General features: G+C 39.2%; 1 protein-coding gene across 1 annotated transcript in view; it reads left to right on the top strand.

Annotated features, from left to right (window-relative positions):
* Positions 1 to 19,707, top strand: part of LOC130528741 (uncharacterized) — a 51,457-nt gene extending 31,750 nt beyond the window's left edge. The window contains exons 4-5 of the mRNA XM_057038422.1: positions 12,471 to 12,676; positions 17,367 to 19,707. Coding sequence (XP_056894402.1) covers positions 12,471 to 12,676; positions 17,367 to 17,538 — 378 coding nt within the window. The 3' untranslated portion in view covers positions 17,539 to 19,707. The remainder of the gene's footprint in view (positions 1 to 12,470; positions 12,677 to 17,366) is intronic.
* Positions 19,708 to 20,257: the final 550 nt, after the last annotated feature.

Here is a 20,257-nt window from a genome sequence, read left to right as displayed (position 1 = left end):
AGTCTGACTGCCAAGGCTCTCACCGTGGCTCCACTCGGCGGGAAGTCATTAGCAGATAATGCCAGAGTGCCGAAACTCAAAGTAGCTACAATCTTGAAAAGACTTTCTTTCACCTGCTTTTTCCCCCTCTAAGTGGGCTATGCGGTAGTCATTTGTACACAGCCTGAATGAAATTAAAGGTCACCATTGCAAAGCATCCATGTCTGAATGGGCTTTTAGAGTCGGGCCCACTCACATGCTCACTTGGTCGAATGAACAAGATGGGGATATTTCTCACAGAAGAATAGGAATTGAGTGACAGCCGTTCTCACTAATTACTAAAATGAGCTACACTTTTATTTTCAATTGTATTCCAGCAATTAGAGTCTTTGTTCAGATTTGCAGTGCACGTTATACATGTATTATCTGACTTAGACCATTTCCAAAGGTCTCAATGCTGATAGGCTCATATTATGTGCCTGCCTATTAGGGCTTTCTTAAGGTTTCACAATGTTGAAATATTACAACAGCTCCAAAGCACTTATTGTCACAATGTCGTTGACGATCAAGGCCAGTATGTTTAATCTTTCGATTGCCAAAGCTAGCTTTTTCTTGACTAATGACTTTTTTTGAGTGATTTGCATCTGGCAAACTGTGTTTGCTTTTATAATAAAGGCAATATTATTGTGTTTATCATTATGGATGTTTCATTTGGAAAGAAGAATGTCACAATGAAGTTGTCCAATTCATTGCCTTCCCTCCCTTAAGTGCAACAGCACCATGCTACATGTGGTCTTCACTTTTGTCCACTATTTCCATAATAGTGACTGCAGAGTCTCCACTTACTTTCTTTTTGGAATCTAGGACAAGCAGGCTTTTGTTATCATGATTAATCATTCTAAGCCCTAAGTAGGAGTTACTTTTTGTCAAGCTATCAAATTACCAAACATTCATTTGGGACTGTTAATGTAGAATGGATCATCTAGATAGGAAACAGAAAACATTAACAAGGGCTGAACCTAAAAGACAGGAGAGCAAGTAGATGTAGGAATGGGAGTACTTCATGGTGTAAATATATGTGGCAACTGGTGGATCCTGACTGTCAATACCAAAAAATGTCAAAAAAACATCCATTTAAATGTGAAAATCAGATGTCAGGCCCTTCAGTCGTACCATACGGTAAATGAAAATATGCTATTTTACGGGCCAAAAGTCTTTTTAATTAACAGAATCTGTTAAAAAAAGAAAGAAACATTATAGCTGTAAACATCAAACAGACTCTCTAGCTTCACCTGTGGGATGTAACCCTCAGTTTCACACTGAATTTGCCCACATGCACTTTTGAACAAGCATTTTGATCAAGCATATGTCTTATTGCCTGAAACTCTAAATTATGCTGAACTATATACGTTGATAAATTCAACATGGTTAGATTCTTGTTATCAACTTAAATTAAAAAAAGTATGTATATCAAAAATAAAACTTCAGCAGTACCTTGATACTCAGGGCAATGCTGACTTACCTGCCTGCCAGTCTGAATGGTAGCAATGAATAATTTGATCACATTTTTCATTGCACTCAAGTGCTGAACAAACAGGAATCTGTGATTAACAGTTTTAATTAGGACTCTAACATGACAAACTCTTACAGCCTCTCAAAAAGTCTCAGAAGAATAAATCACTGGCCTGTGCTCATCAAGCTGCCTCTGATTTGAAAGTGCCTCAAGATTACTTTTTGATTCCATGAAGTATGAGTCAGCCTCGCTGAGAGTGTTTAACTCATCGGCTCCTAAACATTTCACAGGTGGAGGAAGTTTGTGTCCCCTCCACCACTCAGGCAGTGCCCCTCTTTACCTTTCAATATATTTGGTTTCATTCTTGACAGCTGGATGTCAAAACTTAGGAAGGCTGTGCATGTGAGTTTCACTCTCCCAAACATCTGTGGGCCTTTGTTATTGGAGTTGGGGAATGGACTGGCTGAACGTGCAAAGTGGCGCCGCGGTTCGTGTGGTGCTTTCTTATACAGATGCTGGATTGTTCATTTAATTAAGAAAATACAATCGGTGAAAACATATGTGATCGCTTTTAGCTTTTTGTTAACCTTATTTTGTTATTCATGAACCTTTATTACAGTTTTCTTGACCACTTTATCCCTTTCGGGGTCACAGGGAAGGTGCTGGAGCCTATCCCACCTACATATGGGCAAAGGCAGAGTTCATACCTCATGAGTGTCCAGCTCATCGCACGGCCCTGTGTTAGCATTTGAGGGTTGGGTACCTTGCTTAAGGGTCCCTAGGCAGTGCTTTGAGGGTGTTCTGCACCCCCTCCTACGACACCTTACATGTATTGTCCACACCAGGACTGGAACCAAGAAACCCTCCACCTGCTGTGCACATAACTTCCATAACACCATGCTGTCATCTGCAAAAATGTGAACAGCTGAAGTTAGAAGGGCAGAGAATGAATAGAGAGAGGAGAACCAAGGAAAAGGAAAAAAACCAACACATCCTAGAAATAAACCCCTGCCTCTTTAGAACTCGTCCTGCTGAGAAAAAAAATCAATGTGTATTCGTCGCATCGAGGTTGATTTTCAGATCCAACACACGAGTGAGAGACTGCATCACTTCTGTGCCAGCTGACTTGGAGATCAGCAGTGTAACATTGTATTACTATTGGTAGCATTTGGCGACTTCATTTACCCTGGACATTAATGAATCTCAAGTAACCTGATGTACACATATTCCCTTGAGATGCTTTGTAATCCGGCCTTAAGATGCGTTTTGAAACTAATCAATATATATCCGATGATAAACGTGTCCCGATGAATTTATTTATCTGTTGCCTGGGATGATTACTGAGAGGACCACTAAAAATCTTCTAAAGAATGCTGAAGCGCCTCTTCTTCTGGTTGCATTTGTCCAATTGCAGTTCAAACATAAGTGTCATCTATGAAATGAATTGGCCACAATAATCTAAAAAACTCTATTCACTCACTTTTTAATAAAATCTGGAGACTGTTTATTAAATTATTGATCAAATTGGAAATATATACAAAGTACAAAAGTAATTTTTTTTGTTTAGCTTGGGTTTCTGAGGGACATAAGCTCCATATCTTTTCTCCACAGTGATCTGCAGACGTGTTGCCTACATTTATTGTGAAATGCAAAATACAAACCTTAATGACAGGAATCATAACTTTTGCAATCAAACATCTTAAGCTTCACCTACATTATTAATTGTCAAGAGTAATGATTTATATAGTCCTGCTAGTGATTGTTAATTTTCTAGTTGATTATAAGTGTGTTCCAAAACAACATTGTCCTGCATACAAGCAGCTTCTGAACTAAAAAAGTTAAAATGAATTAAATATTCCCTCAAATGTATTAATCATTTTGTTGATTCTCTCCTCACATTGACCAAGAAACCTTGTTGCATGTGCAGTCGAGCAGGAGTTATCACGTATTTGCCAAAGCCTACTTGTAAGTTACAGCACTGCTAACACTTGAGAAATGTGCTGCCCCAGTATATCATTCTGGAGTGACACCAGAGGTTTACATTCCAAAGGAACAGCGGAGAGTGACAGGGGTGTGTGTATACAACACACACTCTCTGAGCTGGGCAAGTCTGGGTATGCCGGAGCAGGAAAACAACAGGCCAAGTTCAAACTTTAAGAGTGGTTAGGTTCTCATCACATAGAGGAATGCACAGGTGCAGACACTCTGCAGCAGTCAATCCCAGCAAACACTCCCTCTATTTGACGCTTTGCAAGGTTAATACCACTGACAGGCTCCCGTGGGCTCGTGTTTGTTGTATTTGGGTGTCATACAGCAAATAAAGAAGCCCACTGAGCTGTTGTTTTCACTTTGGTGCTGCAATATCCTGGTGGAATAAATCCTTATACGTTCCCCTGTTCATTAATAGAACCACAGCTGATGGTTGTGTAATAACACTTTTACTCTGATGAGCTTGGCATGGGTATCTAGTGGGATATTAATCTATCCATCTCCAATTAATCAATGTTGGATTGCATGCTGCTGCTGTTAACTGCAGGATTCCAATTACATTTACTGATATCACCTGACAGCATTTGCAAGGGATGACCTTACGATGGGACGGTGCTCATTGCATACATCCTAACATTAGCAAACAGTTATTTTTGCAGCTGTATCAATTTATATTCTGTCCGAACCAGCTTCACTTTCAGAGCCAGAAATGATTAGTCAGAAATAGATTTCAAGAAAGATCCTTGCAGCTTCATTGATCACAAGAGATACCGACGTCTCCTAAACTAAATTTCCCAAGACCTTCATTAACCAAATTAAATTTATTATCCAATTAAGGATCTTTACTCATAAAATTGAAGAGGAAGGAACTGATGTGCTATATTAATGACATTGATTAGAGAAACAGCTCAACATCACAGCTGCCTCATCCTTAAGCACAGGTGTATTTGTTTGGAGGACTACATCACACACATTCGTACAATGCCGTGGTCACCCCATCTCCTCCGGCTCCAAAAAAGAAAGGCAGATTAATTAACAGACCTTTGCAGTCAATGAAGACAGGTGGCAATAATCCTGACAAGAGACAGATCTGAAGCCTCTCATACAAAACCAATTTCAACTGCACTCCATTTTTCAAAAGCTCATCAGAGTGAAGAACAGGAGAGTTGAAGCCGTGCGGCTGCAGAATTTGTTTCTCTCTGATTGCCTTGTCAGGATATCTTACCCAATGCCAGATGACCAAAATCCCACCCGTCACACAGGCTAAGTCTTTGTCTCTCACAGTCTATTCTCTGTTTTCACGCACATTCACACACACCCTCACACACTGCCAAGTTTCAGCTGGTGCACCTGCTAAGCATTGATGCTCACAGTATAAAACAATTTCCTTTATCATTCAAAATTTATTGAAATGTATCACAAAAGTGATGCTTTCTGGGTTTTTTTTTTTTTTTTTACGTCAAACATGTCAAAAAACGTCAAACACAAAATATGAATAAAGCTTTCGTGCTCAAAAGGTTTTAAAGTTCTCACCAAAATAAAGGTCACATCTGTCAAAATATTAGGTGGTGTCATCAGTTTAATGTGGTAAGAGGAGGCTTCTGCTGTTTTTTTACATTTGAGTCAGAATAATGAAGAAAAAAGCATTTTAGGCTGAGCTATTGTATGTCCTTATCAGCTGTCTTAATAATTCTGCCAGAAGTCCCTCGGTGATCCAAAATGTTACAGCTAAAATTCAGACAGGAATTAACAAAAGCGATCACATTTCTTCCATCCTGGCTTCTCTTTATTGCCTAGCAACCAAACCCAGCATAGATTTCAAAATACTTCAAGTTCCATATCCATACCTTATGATAGACTGCTGTGCTCTAAGAGTTCTGGCCCCCTGCTGTGGAACCAGCTTCCTTAGCAGGCACAGAAGGCCAAATACCTCTCTAAAGGTTTTTTTTTTTTGCAAGATAATAATTGTCAATTGACAGGAAGTCTTTCCTCATAAACCATAAATGGCATGTCTCATGAGAGGCCAGTGGGGGAAATCTCCAGTCATTGTAGGCCACCATAAAAGCTAAAAAAAAACATCCACAAATTGTTGTGAAACCTACCAGATTCGGATGAGGACCGAGGTTCTGCTTTGGTGATGGTTCAAGCTGTTAAAGGGAGAGGCCAGATGCCTGTTTTGTTTTAAAACTGTTATGGTCTTGTTTAGAATCTGTGATACAACCCTTAAACCCAATGGTTGTCATTAATAAGTGTGTGATGATGTTGCGGCTTTATGATAGACCAGAAAATGCTAGATGGCCACTCCACCATTTATAGAAGTTATAGGAAACATAAGAAATGTTGGAGAAACTGGATTGAATTGGGAGGTCACACCAGTTTCCACACAGTCCAGCAGTAGCCCAAATCCTGAATGTTGGAGTATTTGGATATAGGGGGAGTGGAGACTGTATCTGTCCATCCACAAATTAACAGTATTTTAATCACATGTTCCTGTTTTTATGAGAATGAAAACATTGACCAGATGGTGCAAAAATGCTACTGTTGATGGTTTTTTTTGCAAGGGTTCTGCTGGCGTGTCGGGGTACCTTGATGGGCCCAGAGCAAAGCTTCTGTATACCTCTCAACACCTAATTTTTCTTTGTTGCTGGAGATTGTTGGGGAACTGGAAGTTCCATCCAGTAATAGAAAGAAGATATATATATATATATATTTTTAATTACAGTGGTGTTTAAATGAGATGACATCAACTGGGGGGAAAAAAGATGTCTTTACAAAAATTGCCTGCATTTTTTGCAGGTTTTTAAAGCCTCTCTTGAAAGTTTCTCAGGGCTTCACACCATATTGAAAAATATCGTATTCTTATTACAATTATCATCCTGGACAAATAGCAAAAATCCTACTAAAATGGCATTGTTTGGTCACTACATTTATAATCTTTATGCCAATATATTTCATTATTGTATTTCAATGTGCCTGCTACTAATCAGGCATCAACACTGACCCAAAGTGGCCAACATTATGCTTTTAAGTAACTACTTCTTATGATAACTGCTCTCAAAACATCACTTTCACAAACATAAGACCTACTGGGTTGTAACAAATGTTTTGTTTTATAATTTTATATTGTTGCCATTATTACCATTAACCACTATGTCAACGACTAAAGTCAAAGAGAACGACAGTCCTTCTAATTATATCTCCATCCATTGACCCAAATATATGATTATTCTATAAACAGGACAAGTTTGAATCCTACAACATTTCTGGTTTTGTCCTACCATGAGTGAAAGCTATACGGACCATGAGGAGGAAAGAAAGTGGTTACCACCTTTAAGAAAACCAAATCCCAATACTCCCTAAATACGGACAAAAAATATTTTGTCCTTCAAATGAGGGTGACCAATAGATCTTTGATAGTAGGTATAGGAGTAGTGGGACCCCCCACTCAGAAATACCTCCATTGGTCCCAATGAATGAAGGGAGCATGTTGAGCTACCCATGGCTGTCCGAGCACTAGGTGGTGTTGTCCCATTTTTGAACAAATATGCACGGCCATGGCTGTCTGAAAATGTTAAAGTCACTGGAGGGGACTGGTGTGTAATGGTGCACAGGCTCTCTCTGTTAAGAGTTGTTGTGGTGGAGGGGAATGCAGAGATGGCGAGAAGAGGACAGTTAAACCAAATCCAGACAAAAACAAAACAGCTAAGCATCCACAGCAGGCAGACTAACAGCATAGCGAGTATTTCTCAGCAACATGCACAGAGCTTTAAAAACTAATTTTCTTCTGTGATTATCTACACCACATTCAAGTTTTCAGTTAACTGAAGAGTGTTTGGACAGTGAAAACAATGGGTTGCTGCATAGAAATAGTTTCCTTAGAGGGCTTTGTTTCTGGTTATCCGTCTTTTTTATTGTTTTCGATGCAAAGAGGTAATTTATTTGACTGAATGGATCCCAATTGGTTTGCAGTGACACTGGTCTCATTATAGTAGTTTCCACTGGTAATTAGTGCATAATAACAATATTATATTGCACTATGACTGAGATTGTCTCTTATAGGATTATCAAAATACAGCAGTATTTGCTGTATTTACCACTCCAGCAAACTCAAGAGTGTCTCAGTGGTCAATTATGGTATCCATCCCAACTAGCCAAGCATGGCTACCTCTGAGACATTAATTTCCAAACAGTCCTATATGAGAGAGAAAGAGAAGGAATAAAGCTGTCCAAGCAAGGAGACTACGGAGAGTCTAGGTGAAAGTATTCCATCAAATACATTTTGCACAGATAAATGTAAAATGTAAATGTCTGAGCGTGTCAATGTGTTGAAGTGCCTTAAATGCAGACGGAGACTAATGGGAACAGGAGATTCAGAGTTGCCTGATGGGTCTCAGTCAGCACTTCTCTTCTTTGAAGGTGTGATAGTGTCCAGAGAAAGAGGCCACGCAAGGCTGAGTGGGAATGTAGGCAACAGGCTTTTAATCTCAAGATGTTAATTGATTTTATTGTTTCATTCTGCTGAGCACAACTTCCTCCCTGTTGTTCACAAACAAGCAGCATCTACACCAGGGAGTATCTGGATTTGCGATGCATTTTTCACACTGCAGAGTTAATGGTTAACTTTTCTAAAAGTTGCTTACATTAAGCAGGAGTGCACCTGAAAACCGCCAACAAAAATAGTACCGAAACCTATTTTCATTGTAAGATGTGGACCATCAATATACCATGTTTATTTGGTTTAATAAAAAGATCTATTTGAGGTGATCTGCTTGAATAATTTTGCTACCGAGAAAAATGATGTGCAGAGAAGAACTAGCTTACAAAGAGAAATAATTATATGGAGGTGGGTGAAGAGGTACCTCATATTTATCCATAAAAACCTTAAAGATTATACACTCTTCATCAAGTTTGCCACTGACAACTGTGGTAAGTCTCATCAGCAACAGTGACGAGACAAAGTACAGAGTGAGGTGAACCACCTGGTCATGTGTATCAAGGACAATAATCTCTGCCTGAACATGGAGAAGATGAATAACTTGTTGTGGACTTCAGGAAACCGCACACCCAAGGGTACTCCTTTCACCATCAAAGGTTGGAACACACCTGTCCTGCAGCTGCAACACTGCAGCACTGGCCAGTAAACCCAACAAAACCTATACTTTCCCCACAAACTGAAGACAGCCCCCACTATGCACACCTTCTACAAAGGCACCACGGAGAGCATCACCATGTGGTACGGTGCCTGTGTCGTGTCCTGCCACAGTGCCCTATAAAAGCAGCTGGAAGGGTCAAATATAGTGGCTGTTTAAATGCTTAATGCGTGTTAACAATGGATCAACAGTATAAATATGGTTGTCCATTTTCACCTCTAACTTGCCTAATCATCATCTACGTCTTCCTCTTATAGGTGGGAATTCAGCTCACAATTAAAGTTGTTAAAAACACCGGTGGCACCAAAGACAATAGGTCATATCCCGGCACAAAATATTGCTTGCAAAAATGTTCCCGTAAATTTGCAAATAGCACATTTTGTCTTGTGATAATATTAATTCATTACCTGCAGTTGCAATAAACAACCGTGCCTTTTTATGTTTCGAAAATAACATGGAAAAAATATGTAAAAAATGTATTGGGGTTGACTGTCTGGCTATTAATAATGATGATTATGGCTGGATAAGTGGTGCCCTAGTTTCAGAATATGTTGATCTAAATATTCCCAATAGGCTGCTCCCCCTTGTATTGATTGATTGGTATAGAATTTAAAGGTCACAGTAATAAAACTTCAGGATGTAATTAACACATTGTAATTTTTAACCATTGGCTAATGTGTTTGTGTTTGTCGAGTTAAGTTATAGCTTGTAGAGTTTTTAAAACAAAGATTATTGTTTGTCTGCTTGCGTGTTTTAAATACTGGATGTGCGAGATAATTGGATGTAGAGATGAAAGATGTGACTACAAATTAAGAAAGAAAAGCATCTCAAGATGTAAAGAAAAGTACACAACAACAAATGAGGGATTGGTACATTTTTCAGTCAACTACAGAGAAAAATTAATTGGATCCCCTGTTTAGGAAAAGTCAGGAAGGTCCATCATGCGTGTGCTAGTGTGCTAGTTTAGCTAACAGGTTGTTAACTTACTGATGACAGTTGCAGAGTGAATTTAATTATAAAACAACTTGTTTAACAGTGGGGGTTTCATCAGCCTCAGACATGTTTTTCAGCAAAAACATGTCCAGTACTCTACACCATGAAGAACTACCATCATGTTTGACCGTAGAACACTAATGTCGGGCAAATTTCACCCACGCGATTGTTGTGGTAATGGGGTTGCTAACTGTGACATTTGTATTGTAGGGTTAATTGGATTTATATTTTCCATCGTTACCAACTTTTAATAATAGTATTCCAATGGAGTAACCACCAGGGTAATTGAAATCCATCATATTTGCTCATCACAAATGCAATTATGAAAACCACATCAGGATTACAGGAGACCTTTAACTGAATACCTATTTGTCTTATTTTTTTCCCTCTGATCTTCGCATTCTATCTTCAATAGCTTTTTTCTTGGCACACATGGAGGAAACTGGTTTCTCAAATAAATAAAATTCACATTATCTTGACTGATACACGATTAGAGGAACGGCTAGCTTGTCAGAAATGTAACTGCAAATTCGGTGTAATTTTAATTGTTTCTGTGTTGTGTTGCCAAATTTTGAGGAAATTTGCATACCGGTGTCTTTTAAAGAGAGTTTATTTAAATGCTGTCTGCTTGAAGATGGAAAATACCACTACAAAAGATGACATGAGTAGGACATCCGCCCTTATAATTTAACCAGACGGTCTAAAATCAAAGGAGGTAAAAGGTCAGAATCTGAATACATTGAAATGGAGCGGTTTTTAAGAACCTCCTGACATAGCTCACTTGTGGAGGAGCAAGCCTCGACAGAGAGGGCTGACTAATGAAGATGGATGTGCTCTGTTATCATGCAGTCACTTACTGGTGCCTGATGTAACCTTAAACACCAAGGATAGTGCTGTCTCACAAAGTCTAATTAATGAATAGCAGCCATGAAAGGCAAGTGTACATTTGCAGATGAATTCCAGACACTAATCAAACATTGTTCAAGTGCTTTGGTTTGTGTCCAAAAGGCTTGTTTGGAAAAATTTAAGGCACTGCGTGCATGCTTCGCTTGGGTCTGTTTTCTTTTTATTGCCTTCGGTGTCCACCTTTATTTCCTTGTAAGTGTTATGTGCAAATGTTAAATGGTTCAAGCCAAAGGAGTGAACTGAACATGAAAGGTTGCTCCCAAAAATGGCTTTGCATTGAAATTATTGGAGTTTGTTTACTGGTTATTGTATAATTATTCCAATTTCTAGTTCTAAGTTGAAAAGAAAGTTTAAAGCCAAATTATTCAGTGTATGGCACAATGTTAGGGGGCTCTGAAACTTTCGATTGAAACAATTTAGAAAGAGTGAAAAAGAAATGCCTCAATTGAGCAATATAGCGACTATTATTGTCACCTGATCTAGTAGTTCATAACATGATGTGCAAGGCTGGTGCTGTCTCTTCTAATCCTCTTTCACCAACGTAATATTACAGCCCACGGGTAGTTAAGGAGGTGGAGCGCTGCACTGTCATGTGTGGGTTGAGTGCTGGATTAGGGAGGCTGGCCCATAAAAGATATTCTGATTAACTGTGTTTAGGTTGCAGGTGAGTGGAATTATAAATCTTTGATCAGGAGTATTAACTTTACCCGGGCCACAACATCTCAGCAGCTGGGATGTAGAGTGCACAGTGCACTAAGAGATTGACAGAGATGTCTTGCACATTTTCAGTGTAACAATGTAACATTAATTATTTACACGACTGACAAAATAAAAACCACTCCCTGCTCTGGTTCAGAACAAAATCTTTGGATGCCTGTAACACCGAGCGTACCCTTTACAGCCAATTATGTCATTTAGACTCGTGTGAGCTGCATTTAGGTATCTCCTGTTTTGCATCTACCAGATCTCAATCAAGAACTTTTTGTTTTTAATATATCTAAAAATGTTAATGATGGAAAATGTATCTGAGTAAAACTCAAATTTGCCCAAACATATCTCACTATAGTTATAGGTAGGATTCAATTCTTTACAGCAGCCTGCTATATAACATCCATTGTGCTTTAGGGGCGCATTTTTGAATCTTACGTCGATTAATATGCATGTGAGGCAAATGTATTATATAATATTTCCCTATACAGACCTTTAGTATCAGTAATATAACACATCTCTGGTCATTTAAATGTTATTGTTGTGATTCTTACCTAATTACCTGCAATGTAACAAGACTATGACAGAAATCAGGTTCATGTGAGAATGAAGCTACATGTTGAGGACATCAAATACGGTCTTCCACCACAAGACTGACCTGTGGCTTTAACAACAACAGTCAGGCTCGATCCGAGGACCCACCAGACGAGTCGCCAACTCCTAGCAGGGCTATTATATTTCTTGTTCCTTTTATTTTGCAACATCCCTGGCTGAGGCTTTACAGAGTAAACACTGTTTTCCTTCTTGGATGTTTTAAAGTTGTAATTAGACCTGAACTGGCAGACTAAATAAACATTGTTATTTTGAGTCTTTAAAGGCGTCATCATGATCAGACAGTACATTATATTGTGCAGTATGTTTCGCCTCATGTGCTCACAGATGAACTGTGTATTTGTACTTTTCAGTGATACGTTTGGTAAACAGGTTTATTGAACCTAACGAGCGGCTGTATTTTACTGTTTTGTGTTGGAGAAAGGGCCTACAGGACACAATGTGTCCCCAAAAATGGGGAGAGGCTCCTTTGGACGAACAGTAAAATTTGAATGTTCCATGGTTTTTTTGACAAAAGAGTGCGTCGAGAAACTGGATTCCGCTGGCGTGCAGCTTTTATTTTTATTGTTTAGAATCAGTGACGCTGATGCATGTTGCTTTCTTTTTTTCCTTCTGCCCAGTACCAGCTCCAGAAGAGGTCTCCATGGCGAGTGCTGTGCCTACAGTGGGAACCGTGGGTGGTGCTGATCACCGTGTTCGTCCTGATGGGTCTGGTGTCTTACATGGTCCATTGCCTGATAATGCTCATCGATAACCCTCCACCTCCCAGAGTCTTTAAACTGGCATCAGTCTCATTTGGACTGTTGGCAGAAATCCTGTTGCTCAAGTGAGTATTTCAGCTATGATACAATAGAACTCTCAATGCTCACTCTGAACAATTAAAGTTAGAAGAACACAAGTTGATCTGCTGAAAGCTTATTTAACTGCACCAAACACAGTGTTTGAATGATATCAGTCTGAGAAGTAAATTAAAAATGGCCTTTGGAGAGCACAGGAATCCAGCTCATATCCCCACATATTGTGACTCAAACCCATAGCATAGAGACTCTATATAGGCAGTCAAAATACAGCCTAACATGACACAGTCGGCTGCTTTATGATCCCAGTCCCTTGGTTTTGATAATAAAGCAATCTACTATGTTATATTGTTAACATTTGAGTTCTTTTTAACAAGCAGGTAATTTTCTCACATGTGAATTACACCCAAAACTAATAGTCCCAATTAGAATACCTTCCACGAGTTTGTCTGCCACGGTATACTGCTTGTCTTGTATTCAAGGGTAAGCCTTGGTGAAAGGATTACTGACTGACGTGCAGCTTATTGCCTATGATTCCAATTAGAGATTCAAGGAGAGAGAGAGCTGAGTTGTCTTCCTTTAATGGAGATTTTTCATATAAAAATGAAGGCACAAGTTAACCAGTATGAGTAGAATAGTATATTTAAGCAATGCATCACAACAGGCCAACGGTATACGCTTGTCATACCACAGCTAAGGGACTTTCTTTGGCCCGACATGAGGCGGTGGTATAAAAACCCCTTAAATAAGCAAACACAATCTCAAGTTGCATTCAAAATAAAATTATTTTACTGTGACGTCACCCATAAACAAAGCATAGGGGAAAAAAAGTTTAACTACATTGTTGTTTCAAGGGCTTTGTCTATGCAGGGAATTTACATTTTCTTGAGACTAAGGTGGGCTTCTGTGGATTGTGCATCCACCAAAATCTGTCAGTGTTTAGGAGACCAGGAATAACGGGTGGAGACCAATGAAGATTTCCATATAGCCGAGTTCTCAGTGGCGTTCCAGACAGGATCATCTTAGTCTTACTGTATAGACATCAGCTTAATAGCCATCGATGTCTAATTTATACTCAAACCAATCTACAAAGCACTTGTTTTCATTTTATCTCTCTTAAGTTAGGTTACCAATACTTAAGCTAGGAGTTGGTCTTTGCTCAGTCGTGGAGTAATATCAGGCAAAACTGTGATATATGTTCAATATACCACAGCCAGGAACCAATCAGATCACGCGAATTTACTGTGCATTTTATAAATGGGCAGTGAAGGTTACAGAACATACAAACTCGTTTTGTTTTCCCCTGGTATCTTTGAAAGATCAAAGGGCAAATTCCCTCTGGAAGTAAGAACATCACCAAAGTTTCTTCCTTGGCCCTTTTTTAACATTTGGCAGAGGTAATAATGCATCTGTTTGCTAACATATACATCTCCTCTGATTGGAAAAGCATCATGTTAAGTAATCAGTAATCCAGCAAAAAATAAATAGTAATTCAATTATCCTGCATCGAGTCTTCAAACTTTGACACTAACTGTTTTGAAATGCTAACGGTCCCCACAGAAAATTGAAAACGTGTTCTATGTGTCAGCGATCTGGTATTTGCCTGCACTAAAATAAGGGAGCTCGTTTGTACTTAACAAGGCTCGTAACATTTTCCCCACATTAAACTCATTTGCAAGGAATGTGGCTAGTCGGCTGGTAATTAATAAATGTAGTTACACTGGTAATGTGCCTCTGCTTCATTATGTTGTCGGAGCCGTTATCCCTTCTGTAATAAACTGTTATTTTATGGCAGGAAATTGGCTTGTTTACAACACGTTCAGCAGCCTCTTCCTAGCAGATTATATATGCAGGTATTTCATTGTTTAAAGAGGTTTGAAGCTGTCATGCTGACAAGTATACCATCTTATCATTATTTACTAGGAGTAGATTTATTATTCTATTTTGTTACGGTTTTGTGTGCTTGTTAAAGCAGATATTATGATACCTGTTACCATTAAGCTAATTAACAATACGGGAATTATAGAGTTTATATCTAAAAACCATACAGACAAGCGACTTATTCAATGAAGGGTTGTTTAAGTTGTAATTATGTGACAGTGCTCCAGAACTACTGAGCGAGGACTTAGATCTTTGTGATATGTGTGTTTATACTACTACTATATGGAGTTCTTGTAATAAAGAGCTTCATTTTGGTAGTTTCATTATTATTGGTGCGATATGAAGGTTGGTGGATGTCCCTATTAGGGTTGATAGGCCTCAGGGAGCAATGCCCCATGGTGCTTTGTGCTGCCTGAGACATGCCAGCCTCCTGCTGCCCCCCGTCAATGTACATTTCAGTCACTTTCCACCCTAAGGGTGTGGGACCTTGTAAAGAACAACCTCCTTATCTCCCACCAGGCATTAAGGGGAAGGAGACTAAGATAAACCATAGATTAATCACCTTTTTAGAATCAAATAATCACTTCTGACCATTTTGTTGTGGTGGCTAGCAAGAAAACATGAGGGTGGTTTGAGAACAGGCCTGAAATCATTTTAGGCACTTTCAGGTGCGCCTGGTCACCAAACTCCAGTATTTGTGACTCCTCTATCCTCAAAGCATGCTACACTTTCTCTCATCTGTCAAACTCGAGCAATCTGTTGTATTAGCAGGATGGTTGCTGCTGTATCGCACAATTCTGCTAAATAAATTTAGTAAGCAAAGGATTTAGGATTACACAATACATCATATGGTGAGGGTTTATGAAAAGATAGGACTCAGAGGCCTATTTTCTCTATTATACTGACACGGTGTTTGTAAAAATATAGTATTTTAAGTTGACAGAAATGCATGTTATGAGACATATGTGACGCTCAGGTCTAAACTAGCCTGGCCTAGCTCACTCACAACGTGGGACATATGTCATTCAATTTACTCACAATGTATTTTAAAATTGCATGCCGATGATCAAAGAAGAGACAAACCCACTTTTATGAAATCAACCAATGTGATCGTTACAAAGTGGAGGAGGGCAGACTGATGCACGAGGAGCCATATTTTGTATTTCCCATTTATGAAACGAATAAAGTATTCCTTTTTTTGGCCAAGGTTCTTGCACCGTTCACTCCTTTGCTGCAGGTCTGTTATTGTGCATGTTCACTTGAAGTGCTTTTCAGGGTGCTGTCGTGCCAATATGCAACCTCTCCTTCCTTTATTGCCACAGTGGCAGCGGCTGCTGAGACGGTGTCCTGACCATGCAGCTCTGCACTGTGAATTTTTATATGCCATTGCCTGGAGGTTAGAAACTCTCATTATGCCGTGTTAGATTTATTAAAATAGATTATGGAAATGTTAATTAAGTCATTAATTACATTATTTAAGCAGCATTGACAGATAAGGGAATGCTTGTGTATGTGTGATGGGGAGGGGGGTGTCGAGCTCCCTGGGTGGTTTAAAAAGATGTGATTGGTGACAAGGGACACCGTGGAGATGGCCTCTAACCGCTAGCACTGACATGATACAAAGTGGCCTACACTGCTCTGTCACCTCACCACTGTCCTCAGCAATTTGCAAATCCGCCTAAAGACAAGTCGCTTGTTTTGCAGCTTCCAATGAACAACGTGCGCATTCTCGAAACACAAGTATCGCGATTACAATAACGTGCATTGGAATTTCAAATCAACATTTGGATTGCGCCTTCCCTGTTGGCGTCGGAGCAAAGTCATCAAACAAAATTTCTAACATTTCCAAAGCGTACAATTGTAAGATAAATTACCCAGGAGCTGATACTATGGACTCTCTTATCTGTTGACAGTTTGGTTAACACAGCGCCCAAGAAATGTGTTTTCCAATTCTCTGAGATTTGAGCTTTTCTTTCTTCCATCAAACCTATATTAAAGGAGCGAAAATTGCTGTGATCACACTTGATAAGAACAAATGATAGATGTTGTAAACAAGCTGAATGCTTCAATTCTGATCCTGGGCATTGATTTGCCTCAGCAGCCAATTACTGTGTGGACTGAGGTTACTTGTTCAGTGTGTCTCCCAGGAAAATACTTTTGTTTCGGTTTACTTTGTACCACAGAACTTCCACCCCATTCGAAAAGAAAATCTACCATTAACCTTTATGATAAGCAAAATGCCAGCATTGAACCTGAGTCCTTGAGGCCTCCAGCAGTCTGTCAGTTGGTGTTTTAAGGCGAATGGCTTTAAAATAAGTGGTACGAAATTGAGGAAATGATAAGGTTTGCAACTGTCAACTGCCAGGGAGTCAAGCTATCATGATAAGTTCCACAATAGTCATATAAACCTCACCGTAACATGCTCATTCTGTGATAGCCACGATGCTAAATCCCTGTTAGTGACAGTCTGCTCTTTTCCTTTAGAATTCCAGTTCAAAATGCTTAAAGCATTGCTTTTATTAATCAAGCTCGGACTGCCACACATGAACATTAGCTGATTTTATTCTATCACATCACTTGTTCTAAGAATCCAGTAACATGTAAACATTGACAAATGTATTTCAGATTGACAAAATGGGCTGAAATACACAATATAAGCTTCTTTAATCCATATATGTGTCGAGCTGATGAAAATAACTCAACTTACACTTGATTATTTTGGTGGACTTTGAGTTTTCAGGTTTTATATGTACCATAATACCATATATGTATAAAAGAGAAAGTATCCATAGTTTCATAACAGGTGTTAAAAGTATTCTAACGTTGGTGTTTTCACAGATGTCTGTCCAGTTATTTCTGTAGTCGGTACAAGGCAGCGACACAGAACTCCATTACTGTCCGGGCCAGAGGCGTGGAGGAAAATGGGACGGCTCCAGGCGGCTGGAATCACCCCACGTTGTCATGTGATGCCTCACTGGTGGATGTGAACCAGAGAAAAGCAGATGTGTGAAAGAAGAAGCGCGTCAGTGTGCTAAACCAGTAACAAGCGATATTTAGAGTCACCTGTCAGCTTCCTGTCAGTAGGTCTCTGCTTTCCTTTTAGCACCTTTGCATTCAGATTTTATTTTGTGTAAATGCTGGTGGCTCCCAGTGGTTTGCAGAGTGTGACCAATGGCGAAAAGTGGAAAACAATCTGCAATCCCTCTCTTTTCTTTATGATATCCAAACAGAGACAATGGGGTGCCCGTCTGATTAGTGTCACCTGTCTACATGCATCTCATCTGATCTATAATGGCTGTTTCTTCTGCTAATTGAATAGCCTGATAAGAAGTGGTGACAACGATGACGTGCGAGCGTCTGCTCGTCCTGCTGCTGGTCCACAGACGAGAGTAAAGCTTCCTAAGGAAACTGTTGCTGTAATGACATTTTCCATTATTATACACACGTAAAACCTGTCAACAGTCGGCCTTTGTGTTGACTCTGTTGATTGTGTTTATATATGCAGTATTACAGCACTATATTGGTTTCCCTGCATGCCATTATGTTTTTGTTGTTTTACTTTGGGGTTTTGATGCACTTTAACTGGTCCAATGATCCCTGACCTTGAGTCAAAGTTTAAGATTCCATAACACAAGTAAGTCACATATAGAAGCTTTGTAGAGCTGACAGCTTGGCTATGGACATACATTAGCAGAGTGTTGCAGCAGCATCCCTGCATTGGTATCTTTTAAAAACACAAATGCTCAAACATGACATGTATTGTGGTTTCTGTTTGCTACAGGGTCGCGCCTTAAATATCATCTCCAGGTCGCTTGGCAATGCAGACAGTAACTGACTAAACATTTTAAATATGAGCTTTAGACGTTATTCATGTTTATATGTACAAGGATACCAACATTATCGATATCATATTTATTTTACCGTCCAAATAATCAGGTTCGTGTAGAGTTACAGTCTGCAGATGTGGAGGCTTTCATGTGTGAATTATCTGTGTGTTTATTAAATCCTCCCTTTCTAGTTTTGCATGCACTGATTGGATCTTTGCTTAGAACACCCCCCCCCCCCCATCTCCTAAAGGCTTTAGGTAGGCTGATGTGATTTTATAGATACCTTCCAACAAGCGAAACTGAAAGTCTTCAAGTTTAATAGTAACTTGGTTTTCCCATAATTAAAATGGAAAGCAAATAAGTGAAAACCACTGGCTCTGAGCATTAATAACAATAACACAATAAAATATGGGGGGAAATGTGAAGGTGTAGCCACTGATACAGGCTTACACATCAGGATGTTCTTTTTAACACATGGTAAGAGAGGCTATATCCACACTGCAAGCTGGCCTGGAAGGGTTTTTTTTCATGTGACCCACATCTGGTGAACATTTTTCACAATAACGCACAGGTGGGACCCTCTGGAGGTACTTCACAGTAACAAACGGGAAGGACTGTTGTAGTGGCGGCCGTCAGTGGAGTAAAGGGACAACGTGGTTTTAGACTGAGAAACCACGATTTAGGCTGAACACACATTTGCCTGCTTGATAATACCTTCGGAATAAATCTGAAAGCTCCATGTTTGCCTTTGACTTCCTGTCCAGAAATGTCAGGCTGCCACCGTCTGTTATCCTCTACATGACCACTCTGAAATGATGTGAACATCCACTTAAAATAAATCAGAACTCTGACCAGGGCCCCCTGGACTGAACATGTGTTAGTATTATTGAGTGACTGCAGTCTTGTGTGTTTTGCTCTATTTATTTCCAACCTTTAAAATTGTAATCTTTGTTTATATTCAGTGAATTCTAATTTCCCAATGACAATGTTTAAAACGACAAAAAGCTTTACTATCTTATCCTATTACTACATGTTATAGTTATTCCATATAATTATTGTATTGTCTGGTGTTCACTAATTTCATTTATCTGTTTTTAAATCAGCAGTATTTTTTTTTACTCCATGTAAATCAAGTTATTATATCACCTTTACATTCATTTGTGTAACGTTACAACATTTTTTCCCAGAATAATGACATGCATTTGCACTCATAGCTGTTGCTATTTGCACATTGGATTATGTCCTTTCAGAGTAACATTACTGGAATGCTTTTAGTAAGGAAATTATGAATGATATTATTATATCAAATGTGTATACAACGTGAATTTACAATTAAAATGCATAAAATACAAGTGCCGTCGTTTCACTTTTGGTTTTGATCTTCAAACACAAAAGTCATTGGCCACCATTGGTTAACTAGACTTAAATGGTAATGGAGGTTTAGTCATCCCCAAGTTCCTATTCTGACTCCAACAACACAAATGCAAAGAGCATCTTTATTTTTTTAGTGTTACATTTCTGTTTTTTCTGATTAGACAAATCAATGTTGGCATTATCAACCCCATACGTTACCATAACGATAATAACAGCACTCTTGTTACTTTAAGCAATGTGTCGGGCTTTGTAGAGCATTTACTAGAGCATCTACAGACAGATCTATAGAAGAAAGCTTCAAATTAACCCTTACGTTGATTAGATAACCACTGTGACGCAGATCTATAAAGGCAGAAGGCAGCTTTGCTGTTATCTGCATGTGCTCAAAGCCATTGCTCATGTAAAATGAATCCCTTACTCTCCATAAGGTCTGCTCTCTTATTCCCTCTCCATGTCACCTTTCAGCCAAAGCCAAGTGAGTATCACCTGTGCACCACCTCAGCGTTTCTATGGACACAAGAGAGGAAG

This window comes from Takifugu flavidus, chromosome 7 (genome assembly GCF_003711565.1).
Source record: "Takifugu flavidus isolate HTHZ2018 chromosome 7, ASM371156v2, whole genome shotgun sequence".
NCBI classification, from domain to species: Eukaryota; Metazoa; Chordata; class Actinopteri; order Tetraodontiformes; family Tetraodontidae; genus Takifugu; species Takifugu flavidus.
This window is presented reverse-complemented; position numbering and strand designations above follow the sequence as displayed.